The 23,291-nt window shown below is 42.4% G+C and overlaps 1 protein-coding gene across 1 annotated transcript in view; it reads left to right on the top strand.

Moving 5' to 3' along the window:
- The window catches only part of LOC135771848 (protein NLRC3-like), a 49,350-nt gene that overhangs the window by 9,856 nt on the left and 16,203 nt on the right, over positions 1-23,291 (top strand). Inside the window, exons 5-8 of the mRNA XM_065282226.1 lie at positions 118-1,872; positions 2,668-2,841; positions 6,061-6,234; positions 16,076-16,249. Coding sequence (XP_065138298.1) covers positions 118-1,872; positions 2,668-2,841; positions 6,061-6,234; positions 16,076-16,249 — 2,277 coding nt within the window. The remainder of the gene's footprint in view (positions 1-117; positions 1,873-2,667; positions 2,842-6,060; positions 6,235-16,075; positions 16,250-23,291) is intronic.

Raw genomic sequence — 23,291 nt, 5'->3', positions numbered from 1 at the left:
TAGGATTTTATTTTGTTTGTTTTAGAATCTATCCCAGGTTATAAAATAAAAAATTAAAGTAGGTTTATTCATACACCCATTTTTGTATCTTTGTTCTAATTATCTTGTATTTTACAGCAACAACTCAAAATTTGATGAGGTCCGCAACACATTTCGATCAGACCTGCGGAAGAAGTTTGAGTGTTTGTATGAGGGAACATTAAATGAGGTAAACCCAACACTACTGAATGAGATCTACACAGAGCTCAACATCACAGAGAGTGAAAGTGGAGAGATCAATAATGAACATGAGGTGAGACAGATTGAGACACAATCCAGAAGAACAACAACGGAGGAGACACCAATCAAATGCAATGACATCTTTAAACCATTACCAGAACAAGACAAACACATCAGAAGTGTGATGACAAAGGGAGTCGCTGGCATTGGAAAAACAGTCTCTGTACAGAAGTTCATTCTGGACTGGGCTGAAGAGAAAGAGAATCAGGACGTCCACCTCATATTTCCACTTCCTTTCAGAGAGATCAATTTGATGAAGGACAAAACACTCAGTCTTTTAGATCTTCTTCATCTTTTCTTCCCAGAGACAAAAGAAATGGAAATCTTCAGTGATAAATATAAAGTGTTGTTCATCTTTGATGGTTTGGATGAGTGTCGTCTGTCTCTGGATTTTCACAGCAGTGTGAGGTTGTGTGATGTAAATGAATCAACCTCAGTGGACGTGATGCTGACAAACCTCATCAAGGGGAATCTGTTTCCCTCTTCTCTCATCTGGATCACCTCCAGACCAGCAGCAGCTGATCTCATCCCCTCTGAGTGTGTTGATCGAGTCACAGAGGTACGAGGCTTCAGTGGTCCACAGAAGGAGGAATACTTCAGGAAGAAAATCAGTGATGAGAGTCTGTCTGATCAAATCATCTCACACCTGAAGTCATCCAGGAGTCTCTTCATCATGTGTCACATCCCAGTGTTCTGCTGGATTTCAGTCACTGTTCTAGAGAGAATATTGAGTGAAGCAGAGAGAAGAGAGATCCCCAAGACTCTCACTCAAATGTACACACACTTCCTGATCATTCAGACAAACATCAAACATCAGAAGGACTATGTGACAAAAGATGAAGATATGATCTATAATCTGGGTAAACTGGCTTTTGAGCAGCTTGTGAAAGGCAATCTGATCTTCTATGATGAAGACCTGAGAGATTGTGGCATTGCTGTAGCAGAAGCATCAGTGTACTCAGGATTGTGTACTCAGATCTTCAGAGAGGAGTTTGGTTTGTATCAGGGGAAAGTTTACAGCTTTGTTCATCTGAGCATTCAGGAACACCTAGCTGCTCTATATGTGCACCTCTCCTTTATAAACGATTGGAAAAAAAACACTTTCTTGCAGTTTACTTTATTTGAACTGCATCAGAAGGTTGTGGATAGGGCTTTAAACAGTGAAAAGGGACATTTTGATATTTTTCTTCGTTTTCTTCTGGGTTTGTCACTGGATTCCAATCAGAATCTTATACAAAGTCTAAGGATAAAGACAGGAAGAAGCTCTCATAACAATTTGAAAACAGTTGAGTACATCAAACAGAAGATCAGGAGCACTCAATCTCCAGAGAAATCCATTAATCTGTTTCATTGTCTGAATGAACTGGGTGATGATTCACTAGTAGAGGAAATCCAACATTATCTGAAATCTGGAACATTAGGTGAAGTCAAACTCTCTTCATCTCAGTGGTCAGCTGTAGTTTTTGTGTTGTTGACATCAGAACAGAAGCTGGATGAGTTTAAACTGAGTGAATTTGTAAGAGGTAACAAAGAAGAAAAACTCCATGTTCTTCAGAACCTGCTCCCTGTGATTTGTGAGTCCAGATCAGTTCAGTAAGTGTGAAAATTAATTTCACTCTTAAATTGTATCCCATAATAAACACATGTTTGGCTTTAAAGATAAGCCCCAGACATGCACCCAGCTGAATATCTTTGGTATCATTGGTACTAAGTCTGATGAAGGGCGGGTGCCCGAAACGTTATTTCGGTGATTAAACGAGTTTATGTTAAGTTCAGTGTGCGGATTTTATTTTGTTTTGTTGTATACTTTATTTTTGGATTCCGGCACCTGCTAGTGTTTGGATGTGCGTGCCTCCTTCTTTAGTATCATTAGTACCAATACCATCAATGAATTGTACACAGGGGTCACTTCGAAGCAGAGAAAGGCTCTTCCAAAAATGTTGCAACAAAGTAACATGCCATTACTGTATTAATAATATGGTATGTAAGGAATAATTGATGACGGCCCGTTAAATTATTCGAAAATAGTGCACATCTAAGGTGTTACTGCATCACGATGCAAAGCTGAATATGTTTATTGAAAAATAATGCATACTTGTGAAACTTTGTTAACCAATCAGAATAAAGCATTCTCAGCCCCTGAGGTATAAAGCATTAATATTTTTGGAATATTGGAATTACTGGAGTAGGTAACCATGTTTATTTGTTGGAGGCGTCCAAGTATCCAATATCAATACCTAGTGTACTTCATAGGTGTGCATTTACTAAAAAATTCAACAGAATTCAACAGCCCTATGGTATAAAGTTCAATAGTACATGCAGAATCATTCAGCATGAATCAATTAATGATAAACAAGAAAGTGAAGTGTGTGTAATTATTTTCTACAGATTGTGTGAATGTAATATCACAGATGAACATTGTGTTGGTGTGACTTCCGCTCTGAGATCAAAGCCATCACACCTGAGAGAACTGAATCTGTCTCAGAATAATGTAGGAGATTCAGGAGTGAAGATGCTCTCTGATGTATTAAAGATTCCTCAATGCAAACTGGAGAACCTGATGTAAGATCATCTCTCTAATATAAGAACTGGCAATGACTTGTCTTTTAACATGTTTTGTCTTTAAAATGCATTGTGAGTAGGTCATTTTCTTGCGCATCTCAGCAATAGCTTTTAACTCCAAAACATCATTTTACAGCTAGAGAGAGAGATGCACTTATAATTGCAGTTATTACTATTATATTACTTTAATATACTATTATTATTATTATTATATGCAGTCATACCAGCAAGACCAACATATGTTGTGTTTTGGTGCTGGTATGCTGGTGACCACCAGCTAAACCAGCATCAAACCAGCATAGACCAGCATAATTCCCATGTTGGTCCATGCTGGTTTGATGCTGGTTTTTTCAGCAGGGTGGGGAGCTGTCAAAACGAATATAACGAAATTGGTTTTCATCACTCTCTGTCCATCTTCATACTGTGAGTGGTTTTACAAGGGAGGATGGTTCTAAACACCATTTCAAAGGTAAATGGGCAGGGTATGAGAATTTTAAATTGCATCAATAAGCCTGCCAACCAGGGGCGTCGCTCCAGTGTAAATCCGTTGTGCCCAAATGTCCTGTGTTGTGCAGTTTAAGTTTTACGCCCACCCAGTTTAAGTTTTTACTTTATTTGCCAGTATATTCATTTACATTGCTAATCGTGGCAAAAACTGAGCTGTATGAAACTTAATTCACGCTTGTAAACGCGTTGCAGTCGCATTTAACAGAAAATACAAACTGGCGCGAGCATGCAGAAATCAATGTCCGCGAGCGTCTGTTTCCTTTTTGTAGATGAAATCTACTTTAGGACACTACATAAACAGTTTGCACAAACAACATGCAGATATTCTACGCAAACGATCATGCACATATGCTCTTTATTTTAGTTGCAGCCAAGTATTGTTATTATAAATTATTGTAAAATACTTATTATCATCAGTACTATAGAATGCAAATCTGCTTATATGCTATTTATGGCCTAAAACATATTAATAATGGTTATGTTAGGTATGAAAAAGTAAGAAAAAGTAGTGGGAGGCCTGTGCCCCAGTACAGCTTCATGTCAACAGCCCTGCTGCAATCTTCAGGAAAATAAAGCACAATTACAGACATCCTAACGTGATAGCTCAAACCCAATGTTCCGCCTTATCTGAAGGACATATTAATTTCATCTTGTTTTGATATTTGACCCAGACTTATATCAAAACAATATTGCCTAGCCTAAAGTGAACAAATTTGGAAAAACAAGGGTCAAAGGGACAGCAGTTTTCTGTTATTTAGAGCTGTTCAAACTAAAAACAACTTTGCACTGACATCTTAAAACACATCATTGCCCTTTGTTTTAGTTCAAAATGCACACAGTAATGCACAGTAATGTTATATTAAACTAAGGCCTATTCCTAGTTTAAGCTAATCCCTGTCTGGGAAACCACCCCATAATGTCCCATGTATTTAACACATATGCCATAGGCCAATACAATTTTCAATTATGTTTAAGTTCTGTTTTTTTTGGGGGGGGGGGGATTTTTAGTTACCTCATGCCAAATGTTTTTGAAGTGTTTCAAAGCACAGAAAACTGTGAAATATATTCCCTACTTTATATATTATTTATATATAATTTATAATATATTTTCATTAAAAAAGTTCTTCATAGTCTTCTTGTATGTTGAATAACTAGCTATGGTGGTGAGTAGGAACTATGTGCTTAGTTATAAGTTGTGATGAGTAAGCATGTGAACGCAATCAATACTGATCAGCAAATGTGCCTGACCTCACGTCGTGCTGCGCTGCTGCAGTTAGTTGCTACTCTAAAAAAATTCCAAGGGTGGCAGGTAAAGAGCACCTATTGTCATATTCACGATTTTACATTTACATTAAAGGTGCTCTAAGCGAATTGAAGCGTTTTAGACCATAAAACATTTTTTGTTACATACCGGAAACATCTCCTCACTGTCTGCTTGCTGCCTGTCCGCTGATCAAACTGTAAAAAAACGCGATCTCTGTAGACAGCCCAGGCTTCACAAACGGCAATATCAACAAATGGCCAAACCTACAAACAGAAACCATAACAAAGTGTTCCAGCCAATAAACGACAAGAAGGATTTGGGGGTGGGGGTTGGGCGCGTTCATGAAAGCACGGAAGGGAGGGGGAGGGGGAGGAGTTAGCTACGCTCTGTCTGTTTGAAAACAGTTCAAACATCAACAGGAAGTGACGTCGCACATTATTCGCTTAGAGCGCCTTTAAAGGTGCTCTAAGCGAATTGAAGCGTTTTAGACCATAAAACATTTTTTGTTACATACCGGAAACATCTCCTCACTATCTGCTTGCTGCCTGTCCGCTGATCAAACTGTAAAAAAACGCGATCTCTGTAGACAGCCCAGGCTTCACAAACGGCAATATCAACAAATGGCCAAACCTAGCCAGCACAAAACAAAACAAAGTATTCCAGCCAATAAACAGCAAGAAGGATTTGGGGGTGGGGGTTGGGCGCGTTCATGAAAGCACGGAAGGGAGGGGGAGGGGGAGGAGTTAGCTACGCTCTGTCTGTTTGAAAACAGTTCAAACATCAACAGGAAGTGACGTCGCACATTATTCGCTTAGAGCGCCTTTAAGTGTATTAGTACATGTTAACGATATGCAAAAGGTACAAACCCCAAAGTAAATAATGACACAATTATCATTTCCAACGTAAATCTCATTTCTTGGACTACAACAAACACACGGATTGTAGGCAGTTTACTTCCTGGGATTGGTGATGTAGACAAGACCGACATTATCATAATTCCTCCCACTTGTACTCACAGCCTGTAAGTTAACTCCTGTTAGCATTGCATTGTGAGCAAATCTTTAAAAAATGTAAGGAGCATCACATTTCTAGCTGACGTCAGAGGTATTCAGGCCAATCACAATGTACAGATTAGCAGGCCAATCAGGGAGACAGCGCTTTTCAGATAAAGGAGTTTTGTACAAAATCAAAGCATTTGAGGAAGACAGGGAAATCTGGAGCTACAAAAATTTACGGTATGTGGAAAATAATGTGTTTTTTAAACCATAAACCACGTGATCACATTGTATTATACCAAAAAAAACAAAATAACGTTTTTAGCAATGAAATAGGTGCTTTTTAATGAACGACATGCTGTTGATAATCCTTTACATAGTACATGCAGAATCAATCAACATAAATCAGTTTGTTCAATAAGAGATTGAAGTGTGTGTCATTGATCTCTGCAGGTTGAATTTCTGTAATATCACAGATGAAGGTTGTGTTGCTCTGACTTTAGCTCTGACATCAAACCCATCACATCTGAGAGATCTGGATCTGTCTAATAATGAACTAAGAGATTCAGGAGTAAAGCTGCTCTCTGCTGTACTGAAGAATCCTGACTGTAAACTGGAGATACTGAGGTAAGAAAATTATGTTGTTGCAAGCATGCAATTTTATTATTACATGCTTGCTTGCTTTGCTGTTGTGAATTCAGATGATTGATCTTCACATGATCTGACCATTAATAACATAATACTGCAGTTCTAATAATTATGTAGACCTGGGTGATTTGGCAAATAATATCATAACAATAATTTATGTCATATTGATATATGATCATATTGTTTAGCTCTTTTCACAGTTTACACTAGCTGCGTTTACATGGACAATTGTAATCAGTTTAAATCAGGGATGTGATTTTTCTGTACACTGTAAAAAAATTCCTTAGAAATTGCAGCTGGGTTGCCGGTAACTTACCGTAGATTTAAATTTATGTTTTTAACTGGCAACATTTCAAAGTTAAATGAACATTAAACATTTACAAGTCTTTTTCTTTACAGAGTCAAACAAAAAAACAGCATCAAGCAAAACATTCTGGGAAGCAAAATCTGAAGCAAAAAACAGAAAAAGGTTGATGATGATTTCTGGTTCCCAGAATGCTTTGCATGAGGCTGCTATTGTATAGTTTTATTCTGTAAAGATAAAGACTTGTTAATGTTTAAAATGTATTTAACTTTGAACAAACTATTGCTGGTAAATTACCAGCAACCCAGCTGCAATAAGACTGTAATTTCTACGGAATTTTTTTACAGTGTATAAATACGGATTTCCGGGATGACTTGTCTTAATGACTTGTCACGAGTTTTATTTTTGCGATGGTGTGGGGGAATGAGTACATTGTTTGTTGACGCGCGCTTCGCCGTCATCCAACAGCCATTAGGTTTGTTTGAGTTCATGCGCCCCGCAAAATCCATCGTGACCGACGAATTGGGAACTCGCTTAGAGAGACCAATCTGCTTCGTACCAGAGCATGTGAGCGGTGCGGAGCGGGAGCGGAGCGTTGAGCGGTGCGGTAATATTTCCATCAGAGCGCAGAGCGCATATTTCCGAAAATTCCGCTCCGCACCGCTCAATACGCTCAGCACCGCTCGCTCATCCCAGAATGCCCTTTGGTAATTTGCTAGTTCGAGAATCTGTAAAAATGGCTAGCAATAAGTTATGGAGTTCAAATATTGTTTTAATGAAGTCGCCAGCCTTATATATAAATGAAAGAAATGAAACTAAGATGACAGAATAACTGTAGCGTCGTCTGCATCTAGATGCAGTTTTAAAGATTAAAATAACTTTAATCTAACTGATCAACACAAATACAAATATATTTGTACATAATATAACTGATTGCTTACCAGCATTAAAACCACTTAAAATAAAAACATTTATAGTTCTTTGTGTATGTACAGCGGCCACTCCGTGGATGAGGAAGCTTCAGCCAAAAACGGCGGTGCCTTTAGTATTAACTGACTGAACGCTTGACTTACCTGGACATTTAGATATTACATTTTTTCATCAACAGTATCTGCATGGAACATTATAAACATTGATGATAATCTGCCGACTCGACTGATTCAGCACATCCTCTATTTTACAGAGAGTCCGCTTAATTAACGGCTTTTCGTTCGGTCCGCGTGACCTAAACATTTTTGTTCTGTAATTTGTTCTCGTATAGGCTATATTTCTACATATTTTCGACCATGTAACATTTGGGATAAAATTTAAGTTGTTATAGATAGCATTTAAGCTTGTTCTTGTACTGAAATGATGAAATGTTTAGTCTGACTAAAATGATCTATCCAGATGAATTTAGCCAAAATAATGATTTATTCGTTTTCATACTATATAGATACATGTTAATTTATCTAATAATATACTATTGAAAATGCCATAAATAAATATTCTGTATTGCATTCGTTTTGTACATTTACAGGTTCATAAATACTGTCTAATTTTAATTTCTTTAAGACACTGTGTTCTGTTTTTACCGATGCAATGTAAGTTCGCACTTAAAAACCTTCTTGTTAAGAAATTGTTCTTCAATTTATTTTAGTTTTTTCAAATAATATATTTATATAATATTATAGTTTGTTAATCTTTTTCTCGTAAGGGGAACGAATTGTTATAATATTTCGTAATTACTTATTACATTTATTATAACTTAAAATTGTGAATTAGTAAAACATGTGGATGTCCTGAAGACAAATTGTTAATTTGAATTATATCCGTATCAGTTAAACTAGGTCTAATAGCCAACACTCAACTGTACATAACTGCTATTTATCAGCGAATACTTTAATTAAATGCAATTATCCAAGAACGTCAGTACAGAAAACAATTAGGCTTACTAAATATTTTTTTTTATGTCGGAGCGGGATCTGAGCGGGAATTGGTTTATTTGCGAGCGTGAGCGGAAAGTTAACGGAGCGCTTGCTTGGGCGGTGAGCGACTGAGTGGAGCGCTTGAACAGTAGAGCGGAATATTTAGCGGAGCGTCACACCGCTTCACACCGCTCACATGCTCTGCTTCGTACTACTAAAACGCCAATGAACTTGGCATTGAGATATTTGCATAATGCTGGCGCCGCCCCGCCAGGTGCGTATATAAGCAGCAGGTGCAAATATGGAAATTAGCTTTTTCGCTTCGAAAGCCGGCATTATCTGCTACTGAGAAGCTACTTGCTCTTCTGGGAACGGTTGCTGAAGTTGATTGAGAAGCAGTACTAACACAGCGGACGCTCGCAGTATTCCAATGCTCTGCATCTTTTTTGTTTTGAGTTTAGTGTGTGCGTTGCCTCTCCCTGTGCGCATCATCAGCTGAGCACCTAAAGAGTGATTTCCCTAAAAGAGTGATACGTGAGAGCTCTGAGTCTTTTTAAAGACAGCCACTCTCTCGTATATTCGGAGATCAGCGTCCTTTTCAGGATAGCTTTTCGTCCGTGCGATCTTGGATGTGAGAAGTATAAGGGCTCCAGTGACGGTCACGAGCGCTGTCTTTGTGCTTGGGCATCGAGCACTCCGAGGCTGCGTTCGTGGAGAGTTTTTGTTCTCTCTGTGAGAGCATAATCCTCTTGGATTGCGGAGACGACTGTCGTTTCTACGGGAACGATGTCCGCGCCTTTGCAGTGCTGACGCCGCCATGGTTCGGCTGTCAAGCGCTCGCAGGACGCTCTTCGCATCACTATGCTGAGTAGGATGGAGGATGCGTCCTCCACCTACCGGCCTTCTCATCCTCAGCCGGTTGAGGCTCCGGTGGAGACTGCAGAGTCGTGTTCTACGATTTCTGCCGAATCCATTGGACCTCCTTCTGGTCCCGTCACTTCTGCAGCATCAGAGGGGTGCCCACTTTTCCCTCCGAGGCGGAGTCATCCCGGAGATAGCGGACGTGCCCGCTCGAGCGGCGGAAACGGTAGAGTTGGAGGGGTTAACCCCCCTCCGCCCGAACCATCCCGCCTGCATGATTGGTACTTCGGAGCTGCTTGGGCCTCTCGGTCCTCACCTCCTGTGCCTTTTCCGTGGGCACGAAGGGCTGACTCGATGGAATTATCGCCCGTCTACGGCCGTTTAGGCTTCACCCCTCACCTCCCTCGCTGTTGCATGCCGTCCCTTGCACGCCATGGGGCTGTGCACGTCTTGAGATCGGCGCGAGGGAGGCCACGACCCTCGATCGTGCGATGTCCACCACAGTGGTCCAAGAACGCCACCTTTGGCTGTGTCTGGCTGACGCGACGGACGCAGACAAGAATAACTTCCTGAATGCTCCTGTCTCACAGACCGGCCTCTTCGGTGAGTCCGGGAGTTTCCATGACGCAGACTGAGGCGATCTCTTAGGTCGTGCCCCAGCGGAGGAGAGCAGCCCTGGTCCACCAACGCCGGCTTCTCAGTCTGCCTCTCGCCGAGGGCGTCCTGCGGCGGCCACCTCCGTTCCTCCTGCTCTGACCCCATCTCGGCAGCACAAGGGAACCGGTCGTCAGCAGCTCGCCCCGCCCGCTCAGCCCGCTACCCGTGGCAAACGGAGGTTCAAGCGGCCCCGAGTCGGGCGACTCGGAGTTGGAGAGGATCACTCTTCGGGAGACGGTGAAGGCACCGCTCCCTCCCCCGGAAGAGGGCCGGGTGGAAAATCTTTGGTTTCATTTTGTTCCACCGGCTGTCCAGCCGGTACCCACATAACCACACTAAGAGTGCATTCCTCTTCCCTCTCCAGGTCTCCTGAGGATCGAGAGAGCCGTGAGCGGGCACACACACCAGCTCACCCTCCTCCTCCTCTTTCGCCAGCGGGTGTTTTTCGGAGTCTGCGCTCTCCGAAGGAGACCGGACGACCATCACCCTCACCGGAGTCTGCGCTCTCCGAAGAGGAGACCAGACGACCATCACCCTCAGTGGGCTCAGGTCAGTATCACACACACACACATACTTTAGATGTTTATGCTGTCACAGCAGACGCACCGGCAGTCACACCTGTCCTGCTCGGCTGCCCACCGCGGGTACTTCGGTAGTGCCGTTAATTCCCCTCGTACGGTCCCTGGGTGCTTGGCTTCAGCTCACCAGCCCGCCTCGTTGGGTTTTACGCACGATTCGCCTCGGTTACGAAATACAATTTACCGGCATACCCCCAAATTCTCGGGCATTCGTTTCACTACAGTGAAAGCGTTTTTCCAGCCTTTATCTCATAGTACCCAAAATACGCGGCGGATTACAACCGATTTGATTTACGCACCGGCTCTCCAAATGAGATCCTTCAGGATGATAACACCGAAGCGCGTATTTCAATGTTCAGATCGGTTTGCAGCCTTAGACCTGTAGACGTGTTCTTCATGTTTCCATCTCCCCTCGCCACAGGCCGTTCGCGTTCGTGGGCAGGGCATATCAATACTAAGTACCTCCATTCGAGCTGTCTCTCTCTCTCCCCGTGTTTCCATGAAAGTGCTAGACACGGCACTTAAACCCCCGAGAGAGAGCGTTGTTCGCGTTCTGCGTATATTTACGTTGGCTTATAGCTCGTTCTCGGCAGACGCTGCGCGAACACAGAGATTTAACGCTTCGGCATCTCGCTCGTTTAAGTCTTCAGGTCAACTGGGAAAAGAGTAACTTTGCCCCGTGCAGAGGATCTTTTTTCTCGGTGTGGAAATAGACTCGATCGATTTATTGGCGTGTTTTATAAGAGCGCACACCCAGTCAATTCTGACTTGCCTCGGTTTAGTTCGAGGGAAGAACGCGGTCCCTCTGAAACAATTTCAGAAGCTCCTGGACATATGGCAGCAGCTGCGGCTGTGACACCGCTCGAGCTGCTTCATATGAGACCGCTTCAGCGTTGGTTTTACGATCGAGTCTCGAGGAGAGCGTGGCGCAACGGCATACACCGTGTAACCATTACACCTGCGTGTCATTTCTATTTTACCCCGTGGTCAGACCCAGCATTTCTGATAGCAAGATATGCCCCTGAGTCGGGACTCCTGGCATTCTGTAGCACATGCGATGCCCCCAGCACGGGATGAGCAGCCACGTATGACGAGCTTGCAGTCTCAGGGGTGTGCATAGCACCCCAACTGCCGCGAGCGGTGCCCTGTATATGTGGGACTTGTACGCTCCGCTATGGAGATGCGAGGGAAGGATGTATTAGCCGACACCGACAACATTGCGACTGTTGCGTTATTTACCGTTAAGGCGGTTTTTGCGCTCTCGTCACCTGTCGCATCTCGCTCTTCATCTCCTCCTTTGGAGTCAGAAGCATCTGAGGTCCCTTCGTGCCATTTACATCCCGGGTACGCTCAAAACAGCGGCAGACGCGCTTCCCGAGCTGCGCATCCCGGCGAATGGCGACTCCACCCCCAGACGGTTCAGCTAATTTGGAAGAAGTTCGGTCGTGCGCAGATATATCTGTTTGCGTCGCCGGACGATACCCACTGTCGCCTGTTTTATTCACTAACCGAGGGCAGCCTCGGCGTGGATGCGTTGGCACACAGCTGGCCGCGGGGGATGCGCAAATACGCATTCCCTCCAGTGAGCTTTTTCGCACAGACGCTGTGTAGGTCAGGCAGGATGAGTAGAGCCTTTTACTGGTCGCGCCTTACTGAACGATCAGGAGTTGGTTTCCAGAGTTAATGCTCCTCTCGACAGCCCTCCCTGGTGGATTCCCCTGAGGAAGGACTTTCTTTCTCAAGGAGGGGCCACATTAGGCACCCACGCCTCGACCGGTGGAATCTTCATGTTTGGTCGTTGAGCGTGCGCAAGGTTTAGGTGATTTATCGCAAGCGGTATCTAACACCATCGACGTGGCACGAGCACCGTCCACAAGACGGGCTTACGCGCTTAAATGGAACCTTTTCGTCACCTGGTGTTCTTCGCAACGCGAGGACCCCCGAGAATGCCTCATTAACATTGTGCTTTCACATCTTCAACACCGTTTGGAGCGTAGGCTGTCCCTCCACCATTAAAGTTGATATCGCCGCTATTTCTGCTCATCATTCACTTATCAACGGCAAATCGGAGGCCAGCATGATTTGGTTATTAGATTTTAAGAGGCGCTCGCAGGCTAAACCCCTCGCGCCCTCCCTCTATTCCTCCTGAGATCTGTCCATGGTGCTGAAGCCCTACAGGTCCCCCGTTCGAGCCTTTGCAGTCTGCGAGTCTGAAGTTTTTGTCAATGAAACTCTGACCCTGCTAGCATTGACCTCCGTGAAGAGAGTAGGGGATTTGCATGCATTCTCTGTTGATGTTTCGTGCCTTCAGTTTGGTCCTGCTGTCTCACTGAGACTCAGACCAGGCTACGTGCCCAAAGTTCCCACCACTCCCTTCAGAGATCAGGTGGTGAGCTTGCAAGCGCTGCCCCCGGAGGAGGCAGACCCAACCATGGCTTTATTATGTCCCGTACGCGCACTGCGCCTCTACGTGGATCGCACACAAAGCCTCAGGACCTCAGATCAGCTCTTTGTTTGTTTCAGTGGTCAGCAGAGAAGGAAAGCTGTCACTAAGCAGAGGATGTCTCATTGGATAGTTGATACTATCGCCCTGGCTTATAATCTGCAGGGCATTCCTTGTCCATTTAAATTGAGTGCTCACTCTACTAGAAGTGTTGCCTCATCTTGGGCACCCGCTCGTGGTTCCTCGCTAACAGACATCTGCAGAGCTGCTGATTGGGCGACACCTAATACGTTCATTAGATTTTACAGTGTTCGTGTCGAGCCTGTCTCCTCTAGTGTTCTTTCCTCGTTAGGGGAAGCACAGAGAACAGGCTCGCAGGTCGGCTTGCAGCCTCCGACTGACGCTACACAATAACTGTCAGTATGGAAGGCCTTCAGGACAAAAATGCGTAATGGTTTGATTTGTCTTCCTCCGCTGCCTTGACAGCCTGATGTTGCGGAGCATCCGCTGCCAGCCTCTCACTAGCTGCATCCTTGCGAACCTATGTGTTTGGCTCGGGCATCCACAATGCGTCCCACTGGGTTCCTTTGTGAGTATTTTTCCGTGGGGTTAATCCTACTAGCCCACGTTTCCCTCAGCAGAGCACTGCTTTGCTTACACAGCTACGGCTGTTTTTTTACCTCAACTACGGTTGACTTTCGCCCACCATTAGCCCTTAACGGGGCGGTGGCTTCCGCAGCGTTCCTATCCCGCTCAGATAGGGCGCTTCCCAGTCGCTGGCACTACTGTGGGGTTAAAGGAACATCTAGTGCCCGGCCTTCTGCCTTAAAACCTAATTCTCCTTCTCCTTAAGTGGAACCAGAGGGCTTTACGCAGACACTGGAAGAGGTCAGCCCTCAGTGGCGTTTTGGTAGGGATTCCCAATTCGTCGGTCACGACGTGACATCATAGTGACCGACTGAAAGGGAACGTCTCGGTTACGTATGTAACCCTCGTTCCCTGAAGGAAGGGAACTGAGACGTCACGTCCCGTCGCCACAGGGCTGCTCCCTGCTGTTTATCGGCCGGTCACACTTTCCGGCTTTCTCAGCGAAATGAAGCTAATTTCCATATTTGCACCTGCTGCTTATATACGCACCTGGCGGGGCGGCGCCAGCATTATGCAAATATCTCAATGCCAAGTTCATTGGCGTTTTAGTAGTACGAAGCAGATTGGTCTCTCTAAGCGAGTTCCCAATTCGTCGGTCACGACGTGAAGTCTCCGTTCCCTTCCTTCAGGGAACGAGGGTTACATACGTAACCGAGACGTTTCTGGTCATCGGTGATATCAATTAAAACAACATATATACAGTAGACTGACATTGCAAAGTGACCTGAAAGGATTTTATTGGAATGGATTGAAACAAATGATGAACATGGGCTAACTTTACTCCTCGCTTGTTAAGTCACATTGGTCTACTGTACTGTAAATACATAAATGTAAACATGTAAAATGTTGCATGAAATACAGTTAATACACAATGGTTAATGCTTGACAGATTGACGGCTGGTCCACCAAGTCAGAAAATACACTTTCTTTTTTTGGGGGAAAGCGGAAAAAAATCACGCATACATAAAACTAATCAATAATAATCAGTCAAGTAATCATAAATCAGAAATAACTATTTATCTAGAAAGTTTGTCATTTGCATGTGTTTATAAGCCTTGCAAATCTTAATATTTAAGCGTTTTAAGCTATTTGAGCAACAAAGATGCTAAAGTGAGCTGTTGCACATACACTCACGGACACTCAAAAGCCCACGCATAGAGACGCGCCTTTTAAGCATTCTCATAATAACAGGAGTTTATTATAAGTCAACAGTTCAGAAAGAAATCAGATTTGTCAGTGTATGGATCCGCGTTTATATATTCTTAAAGGGACAGTTCCTCCTATAAGAAATGCTTTTGTTTGTGTCACTATGTTAATCAAACTACAGAAGACAAAAGGAAAATCACTTTTATGGCTTTAAAAAGATTATATTAAATGTATAGAATGAAAACCGTGTTATTATTCATTTGATTTTGTACCTAAATACTACTGTCAGAACTTACTTTATTTGTAACTTTGTTCTTTTATTTTATATGCTTGTAATTTCTTGATTTGTTTTTATTTTATTGTCCCACATCACTTTTTTGCTGATCTGAAAATTATTCAACCTATGACTCAAAAACCATAATGTAATTCATTTAACCAGTACTATGTTGTAAAATTAAGTAATTTCAAATTACATGTAGGCTTTCAGGTCCACCCTATTCCAAGGTCCACTCAGTTAAAAATGTATGGCCTTGCAACTGATGGACAGATTATGGCAAAATAAAATTATTGCAGATTTAAAATAGTAGGGGGATGCCACTTGTTACAGCTTTGCACATTTATCAACCCATTTAAATAAACATTGGTTACTAGTAAAATGTTTAAATTTCATAATCTAAATTGTCTTTCAGAATTAAATTTTTATAATGGTAATAATGTATTTTTGTGTATGTTATGGCGTGCATTTTGTCTCCGCCCGCCGGGGGGAAGGGGTGTTTTGGGTTTTCTTCCTTCTTTATTGTCCTTGGCCAATCACATGCCTGCTAAACTTTCAATCCAAATAAAAATGCTTCACAACACACAGTGGTAGCTGCTGATTCTCTGTGCACTTTATATCAAAATTAACAAGTAACAATTGAGATCACAGCAAAATCCAAAAAAGTGTGTACCCCTTGAAAATTCTTCAGAAACAGGCACTTGCACCCTTGGTTGGGAATCACTGTGATAGGCTGTTAGATCTCTCTCACTTTCTTTCTCTCTCTCTCTCACTCTGTCTCTCTCTCTCATCCTCATGTCTTGATCTATTTTACATGAATAAGTTTAAATCAAAAATCAGATGAAACTTTGTGTGACAGTGAATTGTGCTTTAGATATGTAATGATCTGTAATAATACATTTATATTTAGTCTTTTTAAAAAAAAAATAATAATATAAACTCATTGTTGATCTGATGTGTTTTAAACTGAAAGTGAACAGTGTGTGTCATTGTTCTCTACAGGTTAAGTGATTGTAATATCACGGATGAAGGTTGTGTTGCTCTGACTTCAGCTCTGAGATCAAACCCATCACACCTGACACATCTGAATCTGTCTGATAATAATATTGGAGATTCAGGAGTGAAGCTGATCTCTAATGTACTGAAGAATCCTCATTGTAAACTGAAAATACTGTGGTAAGATCATCCGTCTGATAGTCACAGAGTATGATTCTCAAATAGCTGCTTCACACAGCTGGCGAGAAAGTGACTGTTCTATAGGGGCAAGCACCAGTGCCTCAATAGCCTCAGTTGCACTATCGGGCCTGTGCGAGTCAGGGCTTCAAACGGGCCTCGCGGAGCCAATAGCCTCAGACCTCCAGCTGTGTAGCCAAAATCACGACGCGTTTGCATTGTCAAGCCAATAGCGCCGCAGCGCTTCAGAAACCCCCGCCCTTAATACGCCTACCTGGATGTAACGTCACACAACTCCACCTGTTTTACCGTGAGGAAGTCACTTCAATCTGACAGGAGACGGGAGTGAGATCGCATCATCATACAACAAACATAAAGAACATAACTGAGGCGGCTGTTTGCATGGTGAAAGCCAAGATGAGAAGATAGAGATGTTTGCTCCATCCGCGGTGTTACTCTTGAAGTTTATGTTGGCTGCACACGAGCGATCTCACAACGAGACAATATCAGATGATCAATAAGCAATAGTTAACTTTATGAAGTAGGATAATTACAAATAAAGCGTTCATCTACCTAATGTGCCATTATACTATATACACAATATTTTAAAGAATATAACGAGTCATAGTTTTACATTTATATAAAATAATCTTATTTTAAAATATGCACGTGTGTCTAAATATGTAACGTTAAGTTTGTAATTATAGTTCTATGGCGATGTAAACATACTTACACATTATAAGAGGTGTGATATCTTTAATCATGAAAACGTTAATAGTTGAGCATCACATGAAACACAAGGTAACTGTCTAATAGCTATTTCAATAATGTGTCAATCAATAAATACTTTTGTCTATAAAGAACTGCCTCGAATAGCTGAATAGGACTGAAAATCACTTTACTTGCATCTCAAAACGTTTGAGAAATCATTAGAAAATGTACTCGTTAAGAATCAACTCTGAATATAGACAAGTATTTAAAAAGCTATGTTACAGTGGTTAAGTTAATGATGGTTATATTTACCATTTTGTTGCATACCATTTCTATGTTTCAGATGTGATCCTTATTAAGCAATCATTTTCAATAAACTGACAAGCAGCCGTAGTAACAATAGCGCGGTACTTTATTTACATATGAAGTTTATATCAGTGCACAAACAGGTGTATTTAAAGACATCTCCTCCAGACGGATCCATGGCTCCTGTCGTCTCATCATCATCATCTTCGTTTCATCTCCTGCTCTTTCATCTGTTGCTGTGTCATCTCTCATATACTACATAAAAACTCCTGGATGACAAATTGAAAGCTTTACGTTGGCATTTTTCTGTAAAACGGACACAAAAGAAAGCACCACATCATGTGATGTTTTGTATAAAGGGTTTGTAAATACACATACAGTATACCGACATATAAAGTTTGCTACATTCATATAAGAGTCAAATTAATCTCCAAAATACCAGAAAGCATGGCTATGACTAAGATAATAAAACCATGGTTACTTTTTCTAAGGGCTGATTAAAAAATTCAACAGAGATGACAATATAACACAAAAAACCCAACAAACACCCATGTAAGACACTTATGCAATCGTTAATTGTGTTTTGTATGCAAACGTTATGTTAACTCACCGACTGTAGATACCATCGTGACTCGAGTGATCGCTTCTTTAATACATGGACGGTGAAATGATGATCCAACACACATCCTTAATTTCTCAGCACTGTTGCACTTTAAACACTTTGTTCTGTGCCCGAAACTTTATAAACTACTCCCGAACCGGTAGCGGTGTGCGCCGGGTCCTTAGCATGACGAGTTCGGCGTCGTAACGCGTCTTTTGTTTTTTACATATGCAGATCATTTTCTTCAGTCCGAAGTACAAACATATCAGGCATCTTCCGTTAAACAGTAAATTACTGGTGATCCCGATTATTTTTAAAGTTTTAAATCTGCAGACAGATGGTTGCGCATCTTGCCAGAGACTCAGATAAACTCCGCCTTTGACCTTTACCACTCCCCTAGCCCCGAGAAGCCCGCTCTGGCCCAAGGAATTCGGCGGGCCAGAAAAGCCGGGCCTTAAGCCCCAACGAAGCACCAGTGAAGCACGATCATGCCCCGGAAGTGACAATGCAAACGCCACAGGCCTCGGCAGGCACTGGCACGCCCGCTTGAAGCCCGATAGTGCAAACACGGCTATTGGGACTTGATGGGAGCCACAACTAGGAGCCAGGCTCTTTGGGTTTATTAAAGACTACTTATGCAGTTGCAATTTAAAGAGGAAATATGGTCTGATTCACGATTTAAAATTTTCTTTGATGTGTAATTGTGTATTAGTACATGTTAAAAATATATGCAAAAGGTACAATCCACAAAGTAAACCATGACGCAAGTTATTGTCTTCAACGAAAATCTCTTTTCTTGGACTACAACAAACACACGGATTGTGGGCAACAGTTTACTTCCTCGGATTGGTAATGTAGACAAGACCGACATTATCATAATTCCTCCCGCTTGGATTCACAGCCTGTAAGTTAACTCCTGTCAGCATTGCGACTGAATCTTTCAAACATGGTAAGGAGCGTCACATTTCCCCCTGACGTCAGATATTCAGGCCAATCATAATTTACAGATTAGCTGGCCAATCAGGGACACAGCGCTTTTCAAATCGATGAGTTTTGTACAAAATCAGTGCGTTTCAGGAAGAGAGTGAAATCTGAAGAAACAAAAATGTACGGTATGTGAAAAATAATGTGTTTTTTGAACCATAAACTAGGGATGCACCGATACCACTTTTTTCATTTCCGATTCTGATACCAGAATTCTGAGTATCGGCCGATACTGATACCTGCCGATTTGAGGCTACTGTATTTTTTTGAACAATTAAAAATTGCACACTTGCGCACACACACAGATTTTGGTTTTCATCTTTTGTAGGGACATTCCATAAACGTAATGCATTTTATACTGTACAAAATGTATATTCTATTCCCTTCCCCAAACCCTAACCCCAACCATCACAGAAAACTTTTTCCTACTTTACATTTTCAAGAAATGTTTGATTTATAAGCTTGTTTCCTCATGGGGACCTCAAAAATACTGGTATTCCTATCTTTGTGGGGACAATCACAATGGCCCCTATCTTGCACCCAGCGCAATTGACTTTTTCAGTGACGCATGTATCATTCGTATTTTGCACCGGCACACAGCGGGTTTTTCCCTCCACAGACGCACGTCGGCAAACTAGGGAATGAACTTGCGCTCCCTGGGCGGTTCAGCGCAAAAAAGGAGGCGTGTTGCGGCGCAAACCATCCCTGATGCTATTTTGCAGTTTCAAAAAACAATTGCGCCACTGACCAAAAAAAACTAGTTTAAAGTCAGTGGCGCGTTGCGCGTGGTTCATTATGCTATTTTAAGGGCGCATGGTTGACCATAATGTATAGCGTGCACAACGCGCACACACTTTGCTTATATAATCTACACAGATGCAACAGTTATTTTTGCAAATCATAAATTGTTACAATAAAAAATATTAACACATGAGATAAGGGGAATCATAGTGGTGAGTATTGTGGTGATAGTTTTTAATTATTGTGTGGCTGCGTTAAAAAATTCTCATGCAAATAACGATTAAAATATTTTCATAAGTTTGTTGTGTGGCTGTATTACGTTTATATTATGTAAATAATAATTAAAATGTTTTCATAAGAAACCTTAATGTATATGAACTTGATTTGTAAGTTTACTTTGGGGTTGGACCTTGCTTGCGTTTCTTGGGTTCGATTTCAAAGCCCCCAAACCCTTTCAGCGGTGAGGGTGGACGCAGCGATGTCCTCTGCTGGCGTCAGGTGCTGTGTAGAGGCAGATCCACCTTCCGTTACACGGCGTGCTCGATTTATGCTGGCAAGCTTGGGATTCCCCCATCTCCTAACATCATTGTAGCGCTTGGCGCAACGATGGGGATTCCAGCTGATGAGACAATTGTGGCTATTTCCTCTCACGCCTGTTTAACCTACGCTGATTTACTGACGGATTTACCAGGCGCACACCAGGAACGGTTCACAGCCGAGGAGACCGACGTTCTTGTAAGAGCAGTCAAAGACAGAGAAGTTGTTTTGTATGGGGATTGGAGAAACCCGCCCAAATCAGCGTCGGTTAAACAGGCATGAGAGGAAATAGCCACAGTCTCATCAGCTGGCATCCCCATCGTTGTGCAAAGCGCTACAATGATGTCAGGAGACGGGGGAATCCCAAGCTTGCCAGCATAAATCAGGCACGCCGTGTAACGGGAGGTGGATCTGCCTCTACACATGACCTGACGCCAGCAGAGGACATCGCTGCGTCCACCCTCACCGCTGAAAGGGTTTGGGGGCTTTGAAATCGGACTCAAGAAACGCAAGCAAGGTCCAACCCCAAAGTACTCTTACAAATCAAGTTCATATACATTAAGGTTTCTTATGAAAACATTTTAATTATTATTTACATAAAATAAACGTAAGCCACACAACAAACTTATGAAAATATTTTAATCGTTATTTGCATGAGAATTTTTTAACGCAGCCACACAATAAATAAAAACTATCACCACAATGCTCACCACTATGATTCCCCTTATCTCGTGTATTAATATTTTTAAGTGTAACAATTTATGATTTGCAAAAATAACTGTTGCATCTGTGTAGATTAGATGCAAAGTGTATGCGCGTTGTGCACGCTATACATTATGGTCAAGCATGCGCCCTTAAAATAGCATAATGAACAACGCGCAACGCGCCACTGACTTTAAACTTTTTTTTCTGGTCAGTGGCGCAATTGTTTTTTGAAACTGCAAAATAGCATCAGGGATGGTTTGCGCCGGAACACGCCTCTTTTTTGCGCTGAACTGCCCAGGGAGCGCAAGTTCATTCCCTAGTTGACCGACGTGCGTCTGTGACGGGAAAAACCCGCTGTGCGCCGGTGCAAAATACGAAATAATACATGCGTCACTGACAAAGTCAATTGCGCTGGGTGCAAGATAGAGCCCAATGTTCTCAATGCTCGAGTTCATGTGTAGAGATCCAGGTGATACTTCGAGCAATGTATCATGTTGTGTTGTGCCTTCTTAGTGTTGTAAAAATAGCCATTTTGATGCTCACAACATATTGAAGGCATAGCTTCTAAGTTCTTTTGCGACCACTTCAGGTACTCTACATGGCGGAAGACAAGTTTGAGATATGAGTGACGTCAGCTGACATTTATGAATAGGGGCTGGCTTCGTGTCAGAATCATAACATAAAACAGGGAACGTAAATCACCTTTTTTTAACTGGGGTGAACGGAGCGAAAACTTTACAGTGGAAAGGAAACTGCATTATATTGCTTCAGCGTCACATTATGTAAACTGCATTTATAGTAAGGAAGTGCACATATACAGATATCATAGCAAATAGCAGTAAATACACACACACACACACACACACACACACACTCACACACACACCTTGTTCTCCTCTGAAGTTCACTCCGCACTGTGAGGCCGTGGATTGTAGGAGGCGCTAAGAACGCAGGGTAAAGACGGGCCGGAGCTAAGAAGGCCCAGCTTAAAGGTCAAGTTCTTCCTAATCCCATTTTTTAAACCCTAGTTAGTGTGTAATGTTGCTGTAATAGCATAAATAAAACCTGTAAAATGATAAAGCTCAAAGTTCTCTGGCAAGCGATATATTTTCTTTAATAAAATTCCTCTTTCAAAGCCTACAGCAAATGGCCGGTTTGGACTACAGCCCTCTATTTCCTGCTTTAATGACGTCAGTAAAACAGTTCGTTGACTAGACTCCGCCCACATGAATACGTCAGTCACCAGCTTTGGCTCAGACGGCTCTGCTAAGCTAAGCTGCTACCGAATCACAACACACTAAACAAACTACACAATCAGAACTTGTTACGTATTTCTGAAGGAGGGACTTCATAGAACAAGGAAGACATCAGCCTGTTTTTAGGAAAGTGAAAACAGCGCTATACAGTTAAGTAAATTGTGTGAAAAATACCGCGTTTTTTTACACGTGAAACATGAATACATGTTATATTGCCCACTATAAACAAAATCAAAGCTTCAAAAACACAGAAAGAACGGGAGCTTTAAGGGGGTTGCGCATGTGGCACAGTCCTTTTGCTGGGGCCCCCAAAAGTTCCCCCTAATATCCCCCCACGACGCCCCTGCCTATTACATTTCTAAAACAACATTCATTTGTGTATTTTGTATAATACAATGTGTTTGTGTGGTTTATGGTTCAAAAAACACATTTTCCACATACCGTACATTTTTGTTGCTCCTCTATGCCCTGCCTATCTGAAACGTGTTGATTTTGTACAAGTGTTGATTTTGTTCTGAAATGTCAGCCAGAAATGTGACGGTCCTTACCATGTTTTGAAGATTAGCTCCCAATGCAATGCTGACAGGAGTTAATATCGTCTTTACTACCTTATCAATATGAGCCAAATATGATCCAGTAAATGCAGATGACCAAGCTGATCGATCGACTTTACCAGCGCGGCTTGAGCAGAATTTAACATTGGTTGATTGGTACAGTAAGGATACTAAAATGTTAAAACCATGTCTGCATTTGTGATTCTAGAAACGATAAACAACAAGCGCTACTCTGCACTGCTCAAAACTTGTGTTTGAATCATGGTTTAGTCAGTAGGGGAAACCGGGGCTGGTTGTCTCACGTGTTGGTTGTCACATTTCTTATTCCAAACACACTACGCTCCTGCGCTAAGACGCAGCCTTGCTTCACCCCGTTTGTGATTGGGAATGGATCAGAGTGTTCTTGCGGCTCTCTGATACTGGCCATCATGCCATCATGGAGATTACTTGTCTGGACAACCATACTTGGCCATGATTTTCCATAGGCTCTCCCGGCTGATTGTGTCGAATGCTTTTGTTAGATTAACGAAGGCCATATATCAGGGGTGTCAAACTCAATTTCATCCCGGGCCACATCAGTTTACGGTTAATCTCAAAGGGCCGGTTGTATTCGACTGTATGAATGTATCAACTCTTTTATTACTGTACAT

The sequence above is a fragment of the Paramisgurnus dabryanus genome, chromosome 8, assembly GCF_030506205.2.
Source record: "Paramisgurnus dabryanus chromosome 8, PD_genome_1.1, whole genome shotgun sequence".
Lineage (NCBI taxonomy): Eukaryota > Metazoa > Chordata > Actinopteri > Cypriniformes > Cobitidae > Paramisgurnus > Paramisgurnus dabryanus.
The sequence above is the reverse complement of the archived record's forward strand: the minus strand, read 5'-3'. Positions and strand labels throughout refer to the sequence as shown.